Genomic DNA, 19836 nt, shown 5'->3' with positions numbered 1-19836 from the left:
GCCTGCATGAAGCAGAAACTCACCACGTATCAACCAGACTAGACAATCAGCAAAACTACCACCAGAAATACTCATCATTTATTAGCAACAGTATAACAATGTTATTAAAAAGAATCCACAGACTTATTGGACTTTAAAAATGTTGAAATTACATCAAATGCACACATTCATTTGTATATTTAGTTTTAAACATATTGTCGCGGACTGAGTTTAACTTGGCTGTTGGGCCGCGTTAAAAGTTCTGGAGTTCATGGAACGCATCGTTCAAGCAGAGATCTGATTGGCCCTCAGTTCTGTCGCTCAGCCTGTTGTTAGGGAGTTTGGACCAATGGGGTTCAGCCATGGGCCGAATAAGGAAATGGGAGGGCTGGAGCAGGACGGGGGAATATAAAGCTGGGAGAAGCGCTCTCGTCTCGGCGGGAGAGATTCAGGAGTTGCTGAATTGATTGTACGGCGTTTGTTGCGGTCTACAGTAACCAGAATAAAGAACCCTAAAAGAGGTTAAGTCTCCGTGCCTTAGTGTGGGAAAGGGACACTACATTATTGTATGGCTCTTTCGAAATTACATTTAAAAATATGTGGCGTTTATGGCTCTCTTGGCCAAAAAGGTTCCCGACCCCTGACATAGAGCGTCTCTGTGACGAAGTCACATCGGTCTCACAAAGGGTAAAACATTAGCCAAACCCGCTTCAACACAGATTTAAAAAATGTTGAGATCCCTCAAAGTAAATTTGTAGACAATCGAGTAGATTTGTTTTGAAAAAGAACTTTAAAAACATGTCAACAAAATAGAATTTTCCCTCTGGCTCAGTTTTTAGACTAAATGTTTAATGTGCTTGAATCCTCAGATCGCTAAATAATGAGAAGCTTTGATTTAATGCGCTCAAATTTGATAAAATGACCAGAATGCCACAAAAAGCAGGACTGTAACTCCCATTGACGCTAGTTTTTTAAGAATTTTTCATCACTTGAAGGTGTCCGATGACCATGATCGTCTGTCCAACGTTCTCAGACTTCTGCTGACTTTCTACAGCTTTATTCTGCTTGTATCCTGTTTATTTCATGCAGCCAACAGGATTTTAGTATATTAAGTATAGTATTGGTAGTATAATAGTACTATAATAGTAGTATAGTATAGTGGGTGAACCTACTCGAACATATTAGACAAAGAGGGAATGCTCTCGCTCTCTTTTTAACTCTAGGGGAGAATGCCATCTTTGGTTTCCATGGAAACGGGGCAGGATTTTTCTTTCTTTTTTTTAACCGATCCAAAAGGCGATGGTCACCAAACACACAGTAAAACCAAAGCAGAAAGGTATGAAAAATGTTAAAAATGAACCACAAAAAATAGAAATTCTGTTGAAAGCTCATTGAACACATTTCATGTTTACAGCTTTATCTAGGAAAGACGTTGATAACCTTTAGTGTTCAGATTCAGAGCGGTGCGGCTTTAAGGGTGAGCTGGTCTGACTGAGCGAGAAGTTCAAGTTTTATTGCACGTTTATTTTTAGCTGCACTGAACTCTTGCTCTGCACAGCTGACAGTCACAGTCTATGTACGCAGAAATGTTCATGAATAATGCTATTTAATAACAACGACCATCATAGGTTGTTTTCTTGGCTATGACAGTTTATTTTCCCGTAGTGGAATCATTTAACGTTTTTATCTATGTTGGGAGTTTCTTTGATATCAGGGTCACTAAAACACTTTTTTTTACTACGTTTTCTTTGTTTTGATTGACTATTCTCTACTTTACATTCTTTACATTGTAAACAATTTCGACATTTTGTGATTGAAACAATATCTTTAGGAACGGTAAGGTTTGTAGATTTAAAAAAACAAACAGCTTTTGGAGCAAAATGCTTTTATTCTGAAAATCTACAAAAGCAGTGAAAACATTCTGAAGTGTTCATTTGTCAAACTTCAGAGGCAGAAGTGAGGCACATTTCAACCCGAACTCTCACCGAACAGCTGCATTGTTTTAGGAACGAGATGTTTGTCCGCTGGAACCAACGGAACCAAGACCAGAAAGTCCGTCTCTGGGGAGGAGGAATCGTGTTGAATTGAACCATAGACAGTGAAGCCCTTTAGAAACATCTTGGATGTCGTCGAAATTTGAAGACGCGAAGGAATCACAGTGATGCGGAGGCCGCAGGATGAGAATTGGCACATTCTCTGGCACGGTGGCGATGGCGGCTTCCTCCTCCATGTAAACAGCAGGAAGGATCCTGCAGCTGCTTCCACTGTTTTCACGCTTCGCCCGTTCCGCTCCCCACAAAATTCAACGCGGCTTCCAGCGAACGGACCAGCGGAAGCTTCGTTTGAGGATGTAAACGCGGAGATATCGCCTCAAGCGCGTGGAGGCGGTGTTTGTTCGGGGTTACCGGGTGAAAGCGAGGCCAGCCGCTGCAGCAGGAGGCTCTGGGCGGAGCTGAGCTCAGGGTTGGAACAGTCCGAACAGTCTTCGTCGAGAGAGTCGTGCTGGGAGGTGACCACCACGCTGAAACAGACGAGGAAGGGCTTTAGAAATGAAGACCTGGACAGTATTTCCCCCCCTGTATTCGCGAGGAGGGGGGGTTAGGGACCAAAAACCACCCCCCACCTCACATCACCAATCCTTCCTCATCAAAAACCCTTCTGAAACATTTTTAATGAAAGATTTCTCAACAAAGTTTTATTTTTATTTGGAGCAAAATTAACGCACGCCGGGGAAGCCTGAACCATCCGACACATCGGATGGTTCAGGCTTCCCCGGCGTGCGTTAATTCAGATAATGCACCATTCGAAGGCCATAAACCCGCTTTTATACCATGGTCCGGATGAATACTCTATTCTGATTGGCTGCTGGGTGTGCATTAAAAAGTGATATACCACAGGATAACTGCACAGTGAAAAAAGAAGAATGTTTTGTATCACTGCGCCGGCTTCTTTAAAACAACCTTTTCCTTCATCCTTTGGACAAAAACAAGCGGTAAAAGGGGGGAACTTTCTCTCTGAACTGATGCTTTTTTCAGCCCATCAGAAAGATGGGAACTGACTTGACTGCAGCACGTAACAAATAGTTCGCTTTTTGTGAGAAAAGTGATCCAAATTGGAAAAAAAACAGAATTATGGACTAAAAACGGGTTACCATTTATTTCTTTTGTAAGTGACCATGGTATAAGCAGGTTAATGGCCTTCGAAGTGTACATTATCACCTTTTAATGCACTTTGCGGAAGCAACATTCCTCCGCCGGTTCAGTCTTCCACGACGTGCTTTAAAAAGTGATAATGCACACTTCGTCGGCCATTAACCCTTACATATTTGTATGTATATGCATATATTTTATATTTGTTTATTTTGGGAAAAAAGTGATCTAAACCAAAGAATAACAAGAAAAAAGTACTAAAAACCAATTGAATGCGCCATGTTTTTTTTTGTTTGTCTCTATGCTGATGATCACGATGTGTTAAATAAAGCATTAGTTCAGAGAGAAAGTTTACCTTTTACCGCTAGTTTTTGTCCAGATGATGAAGCTAAAAAAGTTTGTTTTAAAGAAGAACATTAAAAATATGTGACCGGAACTACTTTTTTGGGCGAGCATTTTCCCTGTGGATCATCACTTTTCAATCCACACCCAGCAACCAATCAGAATCGAGAATTTACCCGGACCGTGGTGTAAAACACACATTAGGAGTGCCACTCTGTCCGTTCTTCCTCCTTCATCAGTTAAGAGCGAGAGGTCATCTTCTTCCAGAGTAGGCCGGTTTTATCATTCATTCATCCGGATGATAATTATCCGCAAATAATCTTCCTCAGCTTCAGGATATTTTCCGGCCTCTTCAGAGTCAGCTTGTGCCATTTTTCCATGCATGAGAGCAAACTTCTGTTACAGCGATTCAGGAACCGGTGGAACCAGCTGTGAAATATTCCTTAGCAGGAAGCCGGCGGTCCGGCGTGCTCTTCACCCCCCCCCCTCCCCCGCAGCTTCCTCCTTCAGACACAAACGTCTCATACCAGTGTCTTAAGCTGTCTGAGTTTTGTGATGAACTGGAGGAGTCACATGACTAAAGAAGAAACGCCAATACGCGGGGGACACTGTACTTTCAAAATAAAACCTTAGACAAAGTGCAGCACAGTAAAAAGGAAAATAAAAAGACATAATATTAATACCTTTGGTTTTACATTTGGCATGAGTTATGACATTAATTTGTGACTACAACTTTGCTGCAAATATAACTTCTTTGATTTGACGCCATTATTATTTTAAACGCAACTTTTCTTTGTTTTCACTACAACTTTTTTTCATTTTGTCTACAAGTTTCCTTTGTATTTCACTGTGACTTTTGTGTTTTGATGACATTTTGTTGTTTAAACTACAACTTTTCTTTGGTTCTACCATCACTTTTCTTTGATCTTGCTACAACTATTTTTTGTTTCGAAGACGACTTTTTGTTATTCTGACCATTCATTGTTTTGGCTAATCGAAAGAATACCCACATTTTTGTGTAACTGTAGCTGCACTGACCTCTAAATCAGTCTAAAGTTTCATTTTATTCATCAGTGTACGGATGAATGTTGGACAAGTGTCCCGTTGCTACCTGGGTCTGAGCGGGCCGGTCTCCTCTCGTCCCTGAGGCTGAAACCTGGAGACGTAGCTGCACTTTGACCACTGAGCACACAGAACAGACGAGTTTAGGTTTCCCAGAAGAAACAGAACCTTCTCTGATGCAATTTGTTTGATCTGTGTTGGTTCTACAGGAACTGACCATGTGGGCGGGGTCACTGGTTCCCAGATGGACTCTTTCCTGACACAGAGCCTTCAGCAGATCGATACCTGCACAGAAACCCACAACTTCACACATCAGGAGCTCCACAACTGTTTTATGTTTGAACAAAATATCTTGTCAAAGTAAGACAAACAGTTTCTATGCTGATATCTTGTAACATAAAAGAAACAAAAAATTCATCTGTCAATGTTTGCCGTCCTTAAAGACCCACTCCAATGAGAAAACTGTGTTTTTAACATGGGGGATATAAAATCATTTAAGCTTAAGCCTGCATGTCAGGAATTCTTTCAATGTGGACGAATCAGGAGCAGATGAAAAACTGCCTTTTGTTGTGACGCAGCAACTGAAATGGGCGGGGCCAAAGTCTCCCTGCTCCGCTCCATTCTGATCATCCACCTGCAGACCAGATCCATGTCCGTCTTCCATGGATGGAAACCCTACAGGTGCTACAGATGTGAAAACATCTGTGCATACAGTCAAAACTGAACGACTGGACAACATTGCTGACCATTTTTGTTGCACTGCTAATGTTAGGTCGGAGGGCTGTAAACTAGTGGGAGGAAGTGTAAACAAAGATCAGTGGGAACGCTTTGAAAATAGATCAAAATATAATTGGAGGGAGACTTTAATAATGCGGGAAAAAAAAGGTTTTAACGAGTAAAAATACGGATATTTTTCATTTCACTTTTTACTTCTGGCTCACAAATGAACTTTTCCTCTACTAAGAATGCTGTCAATGATCTGTTTGTATTTAGCGACTTCATGAAACGGTTTCCTGAACCGTTGTGTCTGGTTTCAAACCAGCTTCCTCAACAGTTCCGGGACGTCGGTTTCCTACGTTTCGTCCAGTCGTTCCAGTATTTCTGCTCCCACTGGTCCAGCAGGATGTTGAAGTATCTCTGCGTCTCGAAGAAGCGGAGGTACCGCGATGACGAGGGCGACGGGAAGATGCGCTCGAAGTCGCCCCTGCGGCTCAGCTCGTCCTCGCTCTCGGCGAGCACGCGGACGTCCTCTGGAGTCAGGACGTCCAACACAGACACCAGAAGGTCCTACAAGGAAAAAGGTTAGCCGAGATTTCTACTCCATAGAGGTCTATTCAGAGTGAGTGGGCGGCGTTGGGAGCGTTTCCTGCTGCCTCACCTGGTCGACGTGAAACTGCGAGAGGTAAAAGCTTCGTTTGACCCTCTCGTCTGCAGACACGGTGGGTTTGCTCCCGCTCAAACTACCAAAAACAGAAACATGGGGTTTCCAGAAAATCTCCACTTCAGGTCAATAGAAAAGAGCAGTACCCCCCCCCTCACCTGCTGGTGGAGCTGGAGGCGCTGCTGGAGGCGCTGCTGGAGGCGCTGCTGCACGGCGACGCCTCCTCTTCTTCTCTCTGTGGAAGACGGAAGCCGGCGAGATTCAGGAGATCTCTGATCATCTGTCCTTTGATGGACACGTCCAGGGCGGAGCTGGAGTGAAGGCTGGACGAGGAAACACCAGTTACAGACAAAACGGGGCCGGCTCGTGCACGACGGTGCGCACGTGTGTCACCTGGGAGATATGTTGACCTCCAGGATCCAGGGCTTCAGGTTCTCGTCCAGCATGATGTCGAAGCCGAAGAGCTCGTGGCAGCTGTACGGAGATTTGACGTGCATCTTCATGAGGTTGTGGACGTACGGCTCAGAGCTGGGAAGCAAAGCAGGTGGGACGTCGGTTCAAATCCACAGGCTCGGTCCAGCCTTGAGCAACTTAGTCAAGACCCGGTTCTAAATGTGGGAGAACTTTCCCAGAAGACACAATACCAAAACTGTTCCAGGATGTCATCAAAGCAGAAGAACGTCTGAAGGGATGCAGGTCTCTGTGACTATTAACCCCTTCCTCACCTCAGAAGAACACTTGAAGCTCTTCTCCTAGTCCAGTCAAGTCCAGCTAAATGAGCAGAGGTGGCCCGAATGAAGAATTCTTTACTGTGGTTCCAAAACCTAAATCGTAGTTATGATTTTTCTAATGAATATAATCTGCATATATTTTAGATAACTGATCTGCATGTGCTTTGTTGTTTCTATTTTACATAATTAAGTACTTAATCTTTGTCATGTGAATAATTGATACTTAAGGATTCTTAATGACCTGAAACTGTTGGTAAATCATCTGATAAAAGTCATGAACCGGATAATGATAACTCGTGTAATAAAAATGGTTGAACGGGGCTGGGATAATAGAAGTTCGCCACAATTTGTGAATGGATTGTAGAAGTTTGGGCTAACGTGTCTGCTTGCACTGCTATTGAAATGCCGAAAAGTCGGCGTCATTCATGAGGAGCCGCACGGCAACGAGACGGACTCTGACAATGACGGAATGGAACCTGCCGTGTTTGATAGAAATTTAGCCCGACTGTCATTTCAAATACAGAAGATGAGGACTTTGATGGATTTTTGGATGCTGATTGATGACTGAATAAAAGAAAAATAAATCACAACCAACTCAGTTTTGCTCCCGCTGCCTTTTCTAGAATTACACACTAGCATGTTTTACCGGTATGTGTTTACATGCCTGCGCCCTATAACCCAGTGCGCCCTATGGTCGTGAAAATACAGCAATTCCAGCAAATTCTCTAATTTTTCTGTGGAAAAGTTGCAAACCAGCTCAAAGGTGCTTTTCTCACCTTTAGAATTTGATGGAATTACATTAATTGCTAACATGGTTGAACAGCTAGGATAATAGAAATTGGGTGGAGTGGAGACTTAGCATTCTTAAAGTTACATTACACCATGGTCCGGGTGAAAAGTGATAAAAAAGAAGTTCCGGTCACGTATTTTTATTGTTCTTCTTTATAACAAACCTTAGCTTCATCATCTGGACAAAAACAAGCGGTAAGAGGTGAACTTTGTGCATTATCAGAAATAAAATGCACTGCAAGTGCGCTTTATTTCTGATAATGCACACTTCAAAGGTCATTATCCCCTTGCGTAATTCTTTGATAGTTTGAGGAATTAACGTAATTCCAGAAAATTCTGATTTACAGTATCACGGTCTTACATGTTACAAAGCTGCTTTCTCTGCTGTCAGAATCCCCTGCAATTATATTTTTGGTGAAACGGTTAGAGGGTTACGGTAGTTCCAAGAGCCCAAACAGTAAAGCTGCAGCTATAGTGTTAAGCGACTTGGGGTATGGACTGGACTCGGACCTGGTTTCACCTCAATCACTACAAAAGTGGGATTAAAACTTAAAGTTGGGTTTGATCCCCAAATGATTTCCAGTCACACGTTCATCATGCCATTCGATATTTATCCTTTTTTGTCCTATTATCACTTCAAATTGATTTTTATTAGGTAAAGAAAAGCCATGTCACTTCAGTAGCAACTGTTAACTTAAAGCAGCAGTTTAAGAAAACACGAGAAATGAATTCATAGATTTAATGCAGAAAGAAATAACAGAGAGCTAAAGGGAAACTCACGCGATGACAGTTTTGATGACGATGTCTTTGATTTTCTCCCATATCAGGGTGGTATTGACGCCTCGGGAGCCCAGGAGTTGCCATAAGGCCTTCAAGGCCCTAAAAACAGATGGTTTCTTCTCAGAACAACGGTGGAGTCTGTTTAGCGCCATGCTGTCGCCGTCGTCTCTTACCATTTGTGTCCCTGACATGCTTTATCGTCGCTGTTTGTCTGGTACTCTGCATTCTGCTTGTTGACGCTGTAGTTGGTCAGGTGCATGAACTTGTTGCCCAGAGTCTTCATGGAAGACGAATACCTGCAAAGACAAGGTGGATGGGGGGAGGGGCTTGATAAACCTGCAGGGCTCAGACCCCAAAACTGAGACTTCAGAGACCACCCACTTGCAGCTGGCGAATCGAACCAGTCCGTCAGAGAAGATGTAGATCCTGAGCGGGTCGTAGCACGGCACGTAGACGTAGATCCTCAAGTCAAACTTGTTCCCGCTGATGAGGTAGGGCTTGTGAAGGTACCTGCAAACCACAAGGACTATGTCTCAGCATAGCAACACGGATGCTTGGGTTCTTCTGACTCCAAGCTGCTCACTTCTGGACCAGAAGAGGCCTCTTGTGAGGCATCTGACTCCACTTGTGGATAACCTGGATGCCTACTCCTCTGGCCGATGCAGGCTGGTGAGGAGGAGGAGGGGAAGAGGAGGTCAGACGGAGGCCTGTCTACCATACGTGGAATCACAATGAGCAATAAGCAAAACCTACGGGCTTGATGATCCACTTCTGCTTGGAGCCTCCGTCCTCCCAGGCTTTCCGAAGCCGTTTTATGTCTTGAGGAAGAATGAAGGTTCGCGGGAAAAAACTGAACTCCTGTTTGCCGTAGCGAAGCCGCATCTTGGAGAGGTTCCTCCACAGTCGGTCCTTCCTGCCGATCTGAAACGTCCCTGGGAAGTGGTTCAACTGGAACCAGATCAAACAAACGTATCAGGTCTGGACTTTGCAGGAGAACACATCCTGGAGCCGCCGGCCCTCACCTTTTGGTGCTCTCCCAGCTCCTTGAAGCCCAGAGACCTCATGTGGTGTCCCCAGCAGCCCAACCAGTCGTGGCCTTCTGCAACACAAACAGCTTTCTGTCACCTCCGGTTGTTAGGACTCCACTGTGTGGCTGAGCGTCGACTCACTCTTAGTGACTTTGAAGTGGGACCGGTCGACCGTGTACTTCACCACATTGGGGGTGACCGTGCTCAGTTTCCACTTCAGCAGCCGCCTCTGCTCTGCAGGCAGCAGCTCCACTGCAGGGAAAGGGGAGGTCAATGCTTCTGTGAGACGCAGAACGTCCAAAGACACACCGATGAAGACAAATCCAACCTCCTTTCACAATCCCCGAGTTCATGTTATTCATATGTAGGTCAAGAAAAGTACAGTCAGTGTTTCTGACAGAAGACTCAGAGTCCAGATTCTAAAACGGTAGTTTTTTTTAATGCTACATGTTTTTGATTATTCCTTAAGGTTTGTAAAGAGTTTTTGCTGCTTGTCATCTTCAAATGAATAAATATATCTGATGCAGGTCTGATTTAAAGCTCCGTCAGGAAGGGCATCCGGCGTAAAACATTGCCAAGTTTACCATGCGACTTGTTCGCTGTGGCGACCCCTGATGGGAGAAGCCGAAAGAGGAAGAAGAAGAAGAAGTTTATACTACCTTACCGTGATGTCCTTTGAATTATAGGAACCTTAATGACGCAATTCCAACCAGTTCTGAAGGTGAGAGAAGCAACTTTGCACCGATTTGCAAAAACAAAAATAAAGTTTTACAGTAGCTAAGCGTTTACGGAATGAACAAAAAACTACTGAATTGTGGAAAATATGCAGCAATATGAAACACTATACAATATTAAAGTTAAGACTTTACTATTTTACTGTCCGGGGGGTTTGAGACTACTACAGAAAAAGAGTAGTGTAAACTTTACTATTTACTGTGGTCTAGTTACTATATACTGTGGTTTATACTTTACTATTGTACTGTAGTATAGTTACAAATACTATAGTTTATACTTTACTAATTTAATGTAGTATAGTTACTATATACTATAGTTTATACTTTACTATTTTACTATAGTATAGTTAATATATACTGTGGTTTACACTTTACTATTGTACTGTAGTATAGTTTTTATATACTTTAGTTTATACTTTACTATTGTACTGTAGTATAGTTACAAATACTATAGTTTATACTTTACTAATTTAATGTAGTATAGTTACTATATACTTGAGTTTATACTTTACTATTGTACTGTAGTATAGTTACAAATACTATAGTTTATACTTTACTAATTTAATGTAGTATAGTTACTATATACTTGAGTTTATACTTTACTATAGTATAGTTACTATATACTGTGGTTTACACTTTACTATTGTACTGTAGTATAGTTATATACTTTAGTTTATACTTTACTATTTACTGTAGTATAGTTACTATATAATATAGTTTATACTTTACTATTGTACTGTAATATAGTTACAAATACTATAGTTTATACTTTACTATTGTACTGTAGTCTAGTTACTATATACTATAGTTAATACTTTACTAATTTAATGTAGTAAAGTTACTATATACTGTGGTTTACACTTTACTATTGTACTGTAGTATAGTTACGATATACTATAGTTTATACTTTACTATTTTACTGTAGTCTAGTTATATATACTGTAGTTTATCCTTTACTATTGTACTGTAGTATAGTTACAATATACTATAGTTTATACTTTATTATTTTACTATAGTATAGTTACTATATACCAGGGGTGTCAAACATACGGCCCGTGGGCCGTATGCGGCCCGCCAGGTGGTTTAGTCCGGCCCACACATGAAGAGTAAAAATCACAAGTTTGTTTAAAAAAGAAAGCAAGTTTCTAGTCCATTCCTGTGGTGAGTTGTGATTTTTTAAAGAAATAACCGAAATGCGCACTTCCGCCACTAGGGGGAGCAAAGGGAAAACTTAACAGGTGAAACAACATAACTCTGCATGTGCCAATAACGAAACTTAACAGTTCTGTGTCTGGGTAGGCAGTAGTTTGGTTTCCTGTGAGCCTCACCACTGAAGGATGATCAGTAGTGACACCCTAATGACCAATATGTTGTCAAAAAGAAACAAAAGGTTGAAGTGAAGTCCTGAGCTTTCCTGGAAAATGGAAAGCGTTTTATTTGTTCACGGAGCTGAATGCAAACCTGCAAGCTTGGTATGTCATCAACAGGTTCTCCAAGAACATAACATTCAGCAACACTATGAGACTCTCCACAAAGAAAAGTTTCACCATTTGCAGTTAAGAAAAAAAAAGATTTAGCAACTATTAGCTGGACCGATAAATAACCATCTGGATTTACTGCAGCCGTGACGTCAGTGATGGAGCAGTGACACCTAGCTACCTTATTGCAGACAAGTTGGAGCAAACATCCAAACCATTTTCTGATGGTGAACTTATTGAAAAATGCTGAAGGCTCCAGAAGTCTTGTTCCCCAAAAATCAGTCGACTTTAAACACGAGTCTGTCAAGAATTACGATCAGATCCAACATCTCTGAGGAAACATGGGCAGCCATATGAAGGAATCCAGTCATTTATTGTATTTTCAGTCACTATTGATGAAAGCACCAACATCACAGATATGTACAGCTGTGCATATTTATTAAAGGTGTTGCAGAGATGTCACAGTGGAGTTTCTGGAGTTGATGGACACAACAACAACTGATGACATAGTCAGTTCTCTAGTTACTGTGCTGGACAATGTTGGAGTAAACTGGTCACATTAAGTTATTTTGGTCACTGATGGCGCTTCCATCAAAGGTCAGGAAGAAGGCAGGTGTTGCCACAAAATCCAGGCAGAAACCAGGAAAAGATTCTTATAATAATGAATGATAATAATAATGGACATTTCATTGTGTTTTGCTCACTTGAATGACAGTAAATGTGTTTCTGCACAGGATTTGAATCCTGAAATCTATGGATGGGTGAAGTTTCAGGAGAGAAAGGAGGTTAACTCCAAACTCTTATGTTCACAAATGTTTGCAAGTTTAATTTAGTGTAATTTTGTCATCGTTTGGATGTTTACATTTTAGGAAGATGTTTCATTTTTTTATGTAGCCACTCTTGAATTTATTATCAGGATTGCTTCAGTGTCAGATTTAAAATATTCAGTCTGTATTAAATTGAACAAACCAATATTTTTTAAAGTGAAATGAATTTTATTTAAGATCCATTGGCCTCTGTGAATGGATGTGTAATAAGAAATGACAAGGCTACCTTGTTGGTTGAGGCATGTTTTCCAATTGGGTAAAAAAACAAGAATAAAGCTTTATTTTGCCTTTACGCTACTGGTCCGGCCCACTTGAGATCAGACGGGTTGAATGTGGCCCCCGAACCAACATGAGTTTGACACCCCTGCTATATACTGTGGTTTACACTTTACTATTGTAATGTAGTATAGTTATTATATACTGTAGTTTATTTTTATATCCTATAAAAAACTGTTTTTCTTTGCTTTTCTTAATTCTTTACAAATCAGAAACAACTTGGTTTCATCAATTCTGTCTTCTGTAAATAATAAAAACACGGAGTAATGGTTTCAGATTTTTTAACATTTCTTGTAGTAGCATTTAAAACCTGAAAAATATTTTTAAAGCTTAAATGAAATGAAAAACTGTTCAGACCCGTCTCTGAAAATATTGTCTGAATTTAAACGGGTCCGTGGCCCACGGCTTCACAGTACGAGTACGAACACAATGAAGGCAAAGCAATGGATTTATGGATTCAGGCCAAAATGCAACTCAGTTTATAGAACAAAAGGTTAGATTTGCAACACGTTGTGGAAGTAAAGTGTTGTACTTTACGGTACTAATGAAGCAGATCCTGAAGTTTACTACCAGAAAGTGAGACACACCAGAGTGTTCAAAGCTTCACAAACGGACGTGCTGACCTTTCTCGTTGGCCGTGCTGAAGTACAGGGTTGGAGGGATGAACGGGAACAGACTGGGGACCAGTGCTGGACGCTCTTCCCGCTCCTCCTCGCTTCCCAGGACCATCGGCTCCTCGATGCTGCAGACAGAGAGGCGACAGAGGAGCCTGACGTCAAATCTTTGCTCAGAGAGTTTGGCGGCTGACGCGACCACGAGCGCAGGAGGAGGAAGGCTTCACGCCTGCGGCTCGCCAGCAGCAGCACTCACATAACGGTCATGTTGGAATCCCAGTCTCAAACCAGCAGCAGGTTCTCTCTGGAACCGCAGCCAGATGTGCAGAGAACCACCAGGAGCCCGGGCTTTCAGGCCCAGAGGGGGTGGGGGGTGGGGGTGCTAAATCAACACGTAAACAAATCCGCTGGGTCGCGGTTCAACCCAACAAAAGCCGTTTCAGCCACCTGGTAGAGAATCAGCTGGTGGGAAGTCGGAGGGCAACAATGCAGGCGACAATTCCACCGCACTCTGCGGCTTTCCGCCGCTCTCCACAATGACCCGCCGCACAAAGAGGCTCGGACCAATCAGAGAGGCCGCTGATGGGAGGAAGACCTCCAACAGCAAATCCAACGGCACCGTGAGCCCAAACCGTTTATGGACACCAGACCGATCCCAACCACGAAAAACGAGATTTCCACAACAGGAGCCACACACAAACACACAACAAAAGGGAAAACACAAAAAGGGTTTTTAAAGAAGTAAATAGTTTTCTTTTTAAGGTTTAACTTGTTTAAAATCCCTCCAGCGTTTTCAGAATTGATCAATATTTGCAACATTTATTCTAATATGCCTGTTTGCAGGCATATTAGGGGGGGGGGGGTCGTCCATCATGATTGGGTCGGCCCCCAAAATATCATTTCCTCACATCGGCATAAAGCCAGGTTTCCACTTCGGTTTCCATTTATACTTTGAGTTTTATTGCTGTTACTCTTTATGTTCGATGAATTCTGTTCATTTTTTTTCCTAATTTTTAATTTTCAAAATTTGTGTAGCGTTTTGTGTTCCTGTTGTCTGAAAAATGCTTCATAAACAAAGTTTGATGGAAATTAGTTTTATTTTAGTTACATTTTTTAGCTGTGAATTTAAAATGTAATCATTTCAGAAAAGAAAATCTCACTAAAATTCACAAACTTTTCCTTAAAGTAGCAAATCCTTTTAGACAAATTATGCTTTATAGCATCTTTACTAATAAAAATATATTTTTCTTTCATTTTTTTCTTGTATTTAAGATATGTGAGGTTTTAAATACATTTTTTTATTTCTAACTTTGTTTTTTTCTTATTTTTTAATGTTTTTTTGGCGACGTTTGCAGCTTTTCATTTAGAGCATTTATCATAAAATCAGCTTCTATGTGTTTTTGTTCCATTTCTTCGGCTAAACTTAATAATAAAGAGATTTTTTTTCCTTTCAGCAGTCACTAAACTCTTGTTTGTTTTGTTCTTCATTAGGTTTTTCCTTCTACTTTTCCAGCTGACGCTACGTTTTGAGCTTTTAGTTTTAGTCCAGAGTTTGATCTAATTATGCTTTTAGTTCCTTACCTAAAAAATAAATATCTATTTAGACTTCTGCAGCACATTCAAGTTTTCTAATAATCGTTACTTTATTTCACTTTCCAGCTCATCTGTTTGCGGTTCCTGAACCTCCTTTCTTGAGCATTTTCAGTTTGTTCAGCTGGGAGTTTAAATATGAACGCCGTCTTTTCTTCTGCATGAATGAACGCTGTAACCTAAGAGGCGTCTTACCGGGAAAGCGGAGGGTGCGGCGCCGCAGAGGCGGAAAAGTCCGAGTCCTCTGCGGAGGAGGAGAGGGAACCGTGAGAGGAGAAACCGACAAAGCAGGTAAAGTTAAAGGAAAAGCTCCTGACCCGCGTCGCTGCAGGCGTTCTCCAGCTCGCCGGGAAGCTCCTCCTCCGCTCCATCCACCTGCATGACCCACTGGAGGCTGGAAAACAAGCCCTCTGTGAGCCACACCGGCCAAAGAGAGAGGAGCGGAGGGGAAAGCGGATTCTTACTCTGACGGCTCCGACTCCCCACCAAGCTGCTCCACTGAGGGTGAGGAGGAGGACGGGGATGGGGGCGACCTGCAGGAGGGCCGGTCCCGTCTGGTGAGGTGGATGGCCGAGATCTGAGAGGTCACAGAGCCGACCAAAGCTTCAGTTTGACCCAAACCTGACAGGAACAGAAAAGCTGGATCAAAGATCTACAGAGAACCGTTCCAACAGAAACAGGTGATGAGGTGAAGGTGAAGATTATTTCCATTCACGCCCGCACATCCTTAAGGCTGCTGAACAGAGCAGTCTGTTCCAAACACGGGACAGCGCCCCCATGTGGTCGCAGTGACCTACAGCACCTCCAACCCACAACCAGACCAAGAGAAAATGTTCATGCTCATCGTTCCAGGGGCGTGCTGCGGGGGGAAGGAGGCGAGAGGCAGGCCTCAAATCCTGGTCGCCGCATGAGCCTCAACGGAAATGAAAGACACACCTGTGCTTCCTTTAAGACACACAGATTACCCCAAACCCCACAGCACCTGTGCAGGTTGACCCCCATGCAGGTGCACTGCGTGTCTGAAGCGTCGGACAGGATCAGGCGTCAATCAAAGAAAGAAAAGGAAGGGTTGAGGACAAGCGGCTGAAAAATGAGAAGTTCCTCCCTCAGGAGAAAAGGCCAGACGTTAGTGAGCGGATGTCGACTGAAGCTCTAAAGGGTCTAACAGAAAACCAGTCCGATCAGAACCAGAAGGGAAAAGCTTCATTAGAATCCTGGAATTTCTTAAATCAAACCCAGACCCGTCAGGACAGGAAGTCTGTCTGTCACTTAAGCTGCTTACCTGCGACGTCATCCGGCTGTGTGGGACGCCGCTGCTCCGTGTCTACCGCCAAATCCCCGTTCTCCAGTTCTGTGCAGGTCCTGCCGCTCGCCGCCGCTTCCATGACCACCAGACAAACCCCCCTCGCCGACAGCAGGCCGTTAGCAGACCTACTTCTGCAGCTGCTTTGGGCCGAACGCTGCCTGACGGCGGTTTTAACCCGCCGGCTCCTCCGCGGCGCACCGCTTAGTCTTCTTGTGCTTCTGGTTTCGGGTCCGGCGCCATCGCGGCTGAAAGCCCTCTTTGAGGACACCGAGCCCTGCTGGGTGTGAGGACTAAGGCACGGACGAGGCACTGGCGGTGAGGACAAACAGTCTGCAGCCTGGAGATCAACCACAAGAAGACAGACGCTTAAAGACGGAGCCGACTGGACTCTCGTGAAGAACTCAAGCAACAAAAAGAGAGTCTGGATCGTTTAGTTTCCTGCATCTCTGCTGCAGGAAACATTTGAAACTTTCACAAACTCTTCCAGCAGAAACTCATTACGTCATTCTGACCCTTAAACCTGAAAAACTCAAAACGTGCTGAGGAGTTTGGATGGATGGCAGGCAGACGATGAACAGGTTGTGGAATTCCCAGAATTCCTACTTTTTCGGTCACTAGTGACATCACGGTTATTTTCCTCCTCAGAATTCTGCATCTTTACGTTCATTTCCATCACTGACTGTATACGAGAACCAGACCGACTGAGTCAACGTTTCTATGGCAACCACTCTCACCGATCTGGAGTGAGCCTGTTGGAGGTCTACTTGAAATCTGTCAATCAAACTTTAGGTTATCAGGAAGACGTTAATAAAGAAGAATGGTTATTCTGACCAATAGCTGTTTACTTCTCTATGGAGGTCTGTGGGATTTTGGCGTTTTGGAACCAGCAGGTACTTCCTGTTTGGAAGGTCAGGGGGGAGGAGTCACTCAGTCCACCTCTCATATACAATCACGACTTGCACGGGTAGGTGGAGGTTGGTGGATGAGAGAACATCTGGATGTTCTCTGCAGAAGCGGCGCCAGCAGCTGTGGCGCCTGAATGATCTCACCGTGTTCCGGTCTCCGTGCTCCTCAGCGGTCCGTCCCGTCACGCTCTCAGCCCGCGGATGGTTCCGAAGAGTTCTATGCACCGAATTGCATTCAGGCTTATCGTTCTGCATCAGCGTTGCCGCCATCGTGATGCTGGAGGAAGAGCCGTTCTCCAGCATCTCTGACGGCACCTGGTTCTGGTTCTGAAAGCCTTCGAGGCGCTGAGGCAAACTCAGATTCTGGTCCGACTCGTGGGGGAACTGCTCGTTTTTCGGCCGCTTGTCCTCAATCCTGAAAGGCACTGCAGCGTCTGTGGCGGGCGGGCCCTCGCTGCTGGAGCGAGCTCTGAGCTTTACCCCTCCCCAGGGCAGGGACTGGTTGGCGGGCATGGCGGCGCAGCCCAACATCCGTGCGCCGAAGACAGTCGGGCTGGGCGGAGCTCCTGCTGAATCCTGTCGGCCTCTTCAGCAGGAAGAACCAGGAGGTGTCAGCTCCAACCAAACACGCCGCGAGACCCCGACCAACCCCAACAGCCGACGCTCATCACTGCACGCAGAGGCGCGGTGGCACAGTGGGCGGGGCCTCAGAGGAGCCCGATCCACACAAACCAGAAAACTCCTACTGGAGAAACACCCCCCGTCACAGATCAGGGGAGGAAATCCGACGGGAACAGACTTATGGTGACCTCATTCCGTCTTCTGCATCTGAAACAAGAAGAGAAGCTGTTTAGACCCAGGAGACAAACAACGGAGCGATTCTGAACCTGGGCTCAACCAAATTTCTGAATGTTTTCTGCAAAACCGAAAACAAAAGTTTAGTGAGACTTTCTGAGCGACAATCTCTGATCTTCTGGAGCTTTAAAAACAGCCCGGAGGTGAAAGAAAATGTACCGCAGGAGCCCCAAAACTGATTTCATTTAACAAAATGTGTCCCCCAAATTTAGTGTATTTATCCAAAACGGGCAAATTATTAAAGAAAACACTTTTATAAATATGAAAAAACTAGTTCAGATTTTTTTTAACGAAAAGTCAAATAAAAGGTTTTAGATGGTTTTTCTAGCAACCAATGAAAAGTTCCAATAAATCCAATAGTTCCAATAATAGATTTTATAAGTATGTTATATTTCATTCCTAAAAGTTGACTCAAAAGTGTATTTTCACAGGCCTGAAATTTTTTTCTAATAAGAAATCACAACGTTTTTTGTATTTTAGAAGAGTCCCTCTGAAAATGTATTTTTAACTGTTGAATCTTTGCTTTCTGGATGAAATCAGGCCATCTTTAGAGCCACATGAGGCTCTTTGGCTTTACAAATAAAAGTTTTGGATAAACAATAGGTTAGTTAAGTTTTGCCATTTATGTCTAGATTTTTAAACAGAGGAGATCTAATGTCAGTAACTTGTTTAGTACCGGTGCAGAGACTCCACCAAAATCAAGTGTGCTGTTCCAACACGTCAGATAACTGAGCAAAACGAGGTCAGATATGTTCATTATTACATCAAATCAAAGCAAATGTTATCTTTGCTGCTCAGTGATGTTCAGAGGCAAAGTTCTTAAGGTAAGTAAATGCATTTACATGTAATTTTTTTAATCCTACACCAATGTTGTCATGTTTATATGGAATAAAAGGAGAAATATGATGCAAGTGCACCACAGTCATGATAGAAAATGCCATGTTTTACCTAACTTTCCTGCATTTTTAATTCAAGTAAAGTAAGTAAAGGGAGATCTGATTTTATTTTGAAAGGAACTTCTTTATACCTTCATCTTAAGTAAGAAAAAAAAATTGGTTTGATACTGAAAGATGTAACATTGTAATATTGTGAATATTTAAAAGCTATATTTTATAGATTAACTGCTACAAAACAGTGTTTTTATTCTGTCCGTTTATTTGTTATAATAAAGAGATTCCGCCAACCTTACCCGTATCTGTCAAACGGGAAACTTAACAGAAAAGAGGGAAATCTCTTCCGACTGACTTTCATTCGCCAAGTGGACCCATTTGCCGGAAAATACCGAGTATTGTCGAAACCTCACTCATGTGCGCGCGGTGCCGGGACACCTCCTAGCTAAGATTGTAGCTCAAAAACAAACCGCCACTTCGGAGGAGCAGCTCCGTTAACGGAGGCCGTGCGGAGTATTCTTTCAAAACGACTAAAAAATGTGACTGAAACGGAGATTAATTCTCTTAACTACACTAATTTGACCAACCCATGCCCACTTCTGTTTACCGCCTCACCGTTCACACAGAGTTAGCTTAGCAGCGGCTCAACAGAAACTACCGCAGACAGTATAAAAAAAAAGCGGGAAGTGCAGGAAACAGACCGTTAAGACAACAGAAATCAGAGCGGCCGACTCAAACTTCGCCTTACCGGCTCAACTTACAAACATGTTGGTCAGTGCAGCGATCAGTCGCCGGAGCTTCTTACGTAGAAGGTCTGAGTTGAGGAGACAGGGTGACTCATCACGGCAAAGATCGTCTATGGAGCCGCTTCTTCGTAGTTTCCGTTTTAGATTTTGTGACGGAGCAGCACTGCCACCTAGAGGGCAAATCTTTAAATGAACGGGCAAGAAGAAGTTCACAAAACGACGAACAACAAATAGGAGACATAATAAAAATATTGTTTATACATAGCAACACTTTGTAAACATGTATTTTTTATTAATTAAATTTTATTTTTTTAATTAAAAAAATACATGTTTACACACAAAAAATACATACTTACAAAGGTGTTTTTTTGTTA

General features: G+C 43.0%; 1 protein-coding gene across 3 annotated transcripts; it reads right to left on the bottom strand.

Moving 5' to 3' along the window:
• Positions 1–1847: 1847 nt before the first annotated feature.
• ttll4 (tubulin tyrosine ligase like 4) lies at positions 1848–19611 on the bottom strand. 3 transcript variants are annotated; one of them, XM_011489984.3, is made up of 21 exons: positions 19465–19611; positions 17116–17799; positions 16043–16403; positions 15225–15381; positions 15078–15154; positions 14956–15004; positions 13180–13298; positions 9383–9493; positions 9236–9312; positions 8967–9161; positions 8797–8879; positions 8595–8723; positions 8387–8509; positions 8214–8312; positions 6307–6441; positions 6072–6236; positions 5911–5992; positions 5609–5819; positions 4750–4817; positions 4582–4652; positions 1848–2500 (listed from the first exon to the last, which is right to left on the bottom strand). In XM_011489984.3, the coding sequence occupies exons 2-21, from the start codon at positions 17500–17502 to the stop codon at positions 2350–2352; spliced, it is 2850 nt and encodes a 949-aa protein (XP_011488286.1). In that variant the 5' UTR covers positions 17503–17799; positions 19465–19611; the 3' UTR covers positions 1848–2349. The 3 variants fall into 3 exon arrangements, with proteins under 3 accessions (XP_011488286.1, XP_004082083.1, XP_020568659.1); XM_004082035.4 differs by having other exon boundaries at positions 19478–19611; XM_020713000.2 differs by lacking the exon at positions 19465–19611 and adding an exon at positions 19016–19191.
• Between the last annotated feature and the right edge of the window lie 225 nt (positions 19612–19836).

The sequence above is a fragment of the Oryzias latipes genome, chromosome 21 (genome assembly GCF_002234675.1).
Source record: "Oryzias latipes chromosome 21, ASM223467v1".
Lineage (NCBI taxonomy): Eukaryota > Metazoa > Chordata > Actinopteri > Beloniformes > Adrianichthyidae > Oryzias > Oryzias latipes.
This window is presented reverse-complemented; position numbering and strand designations above follow the sequence as displayed.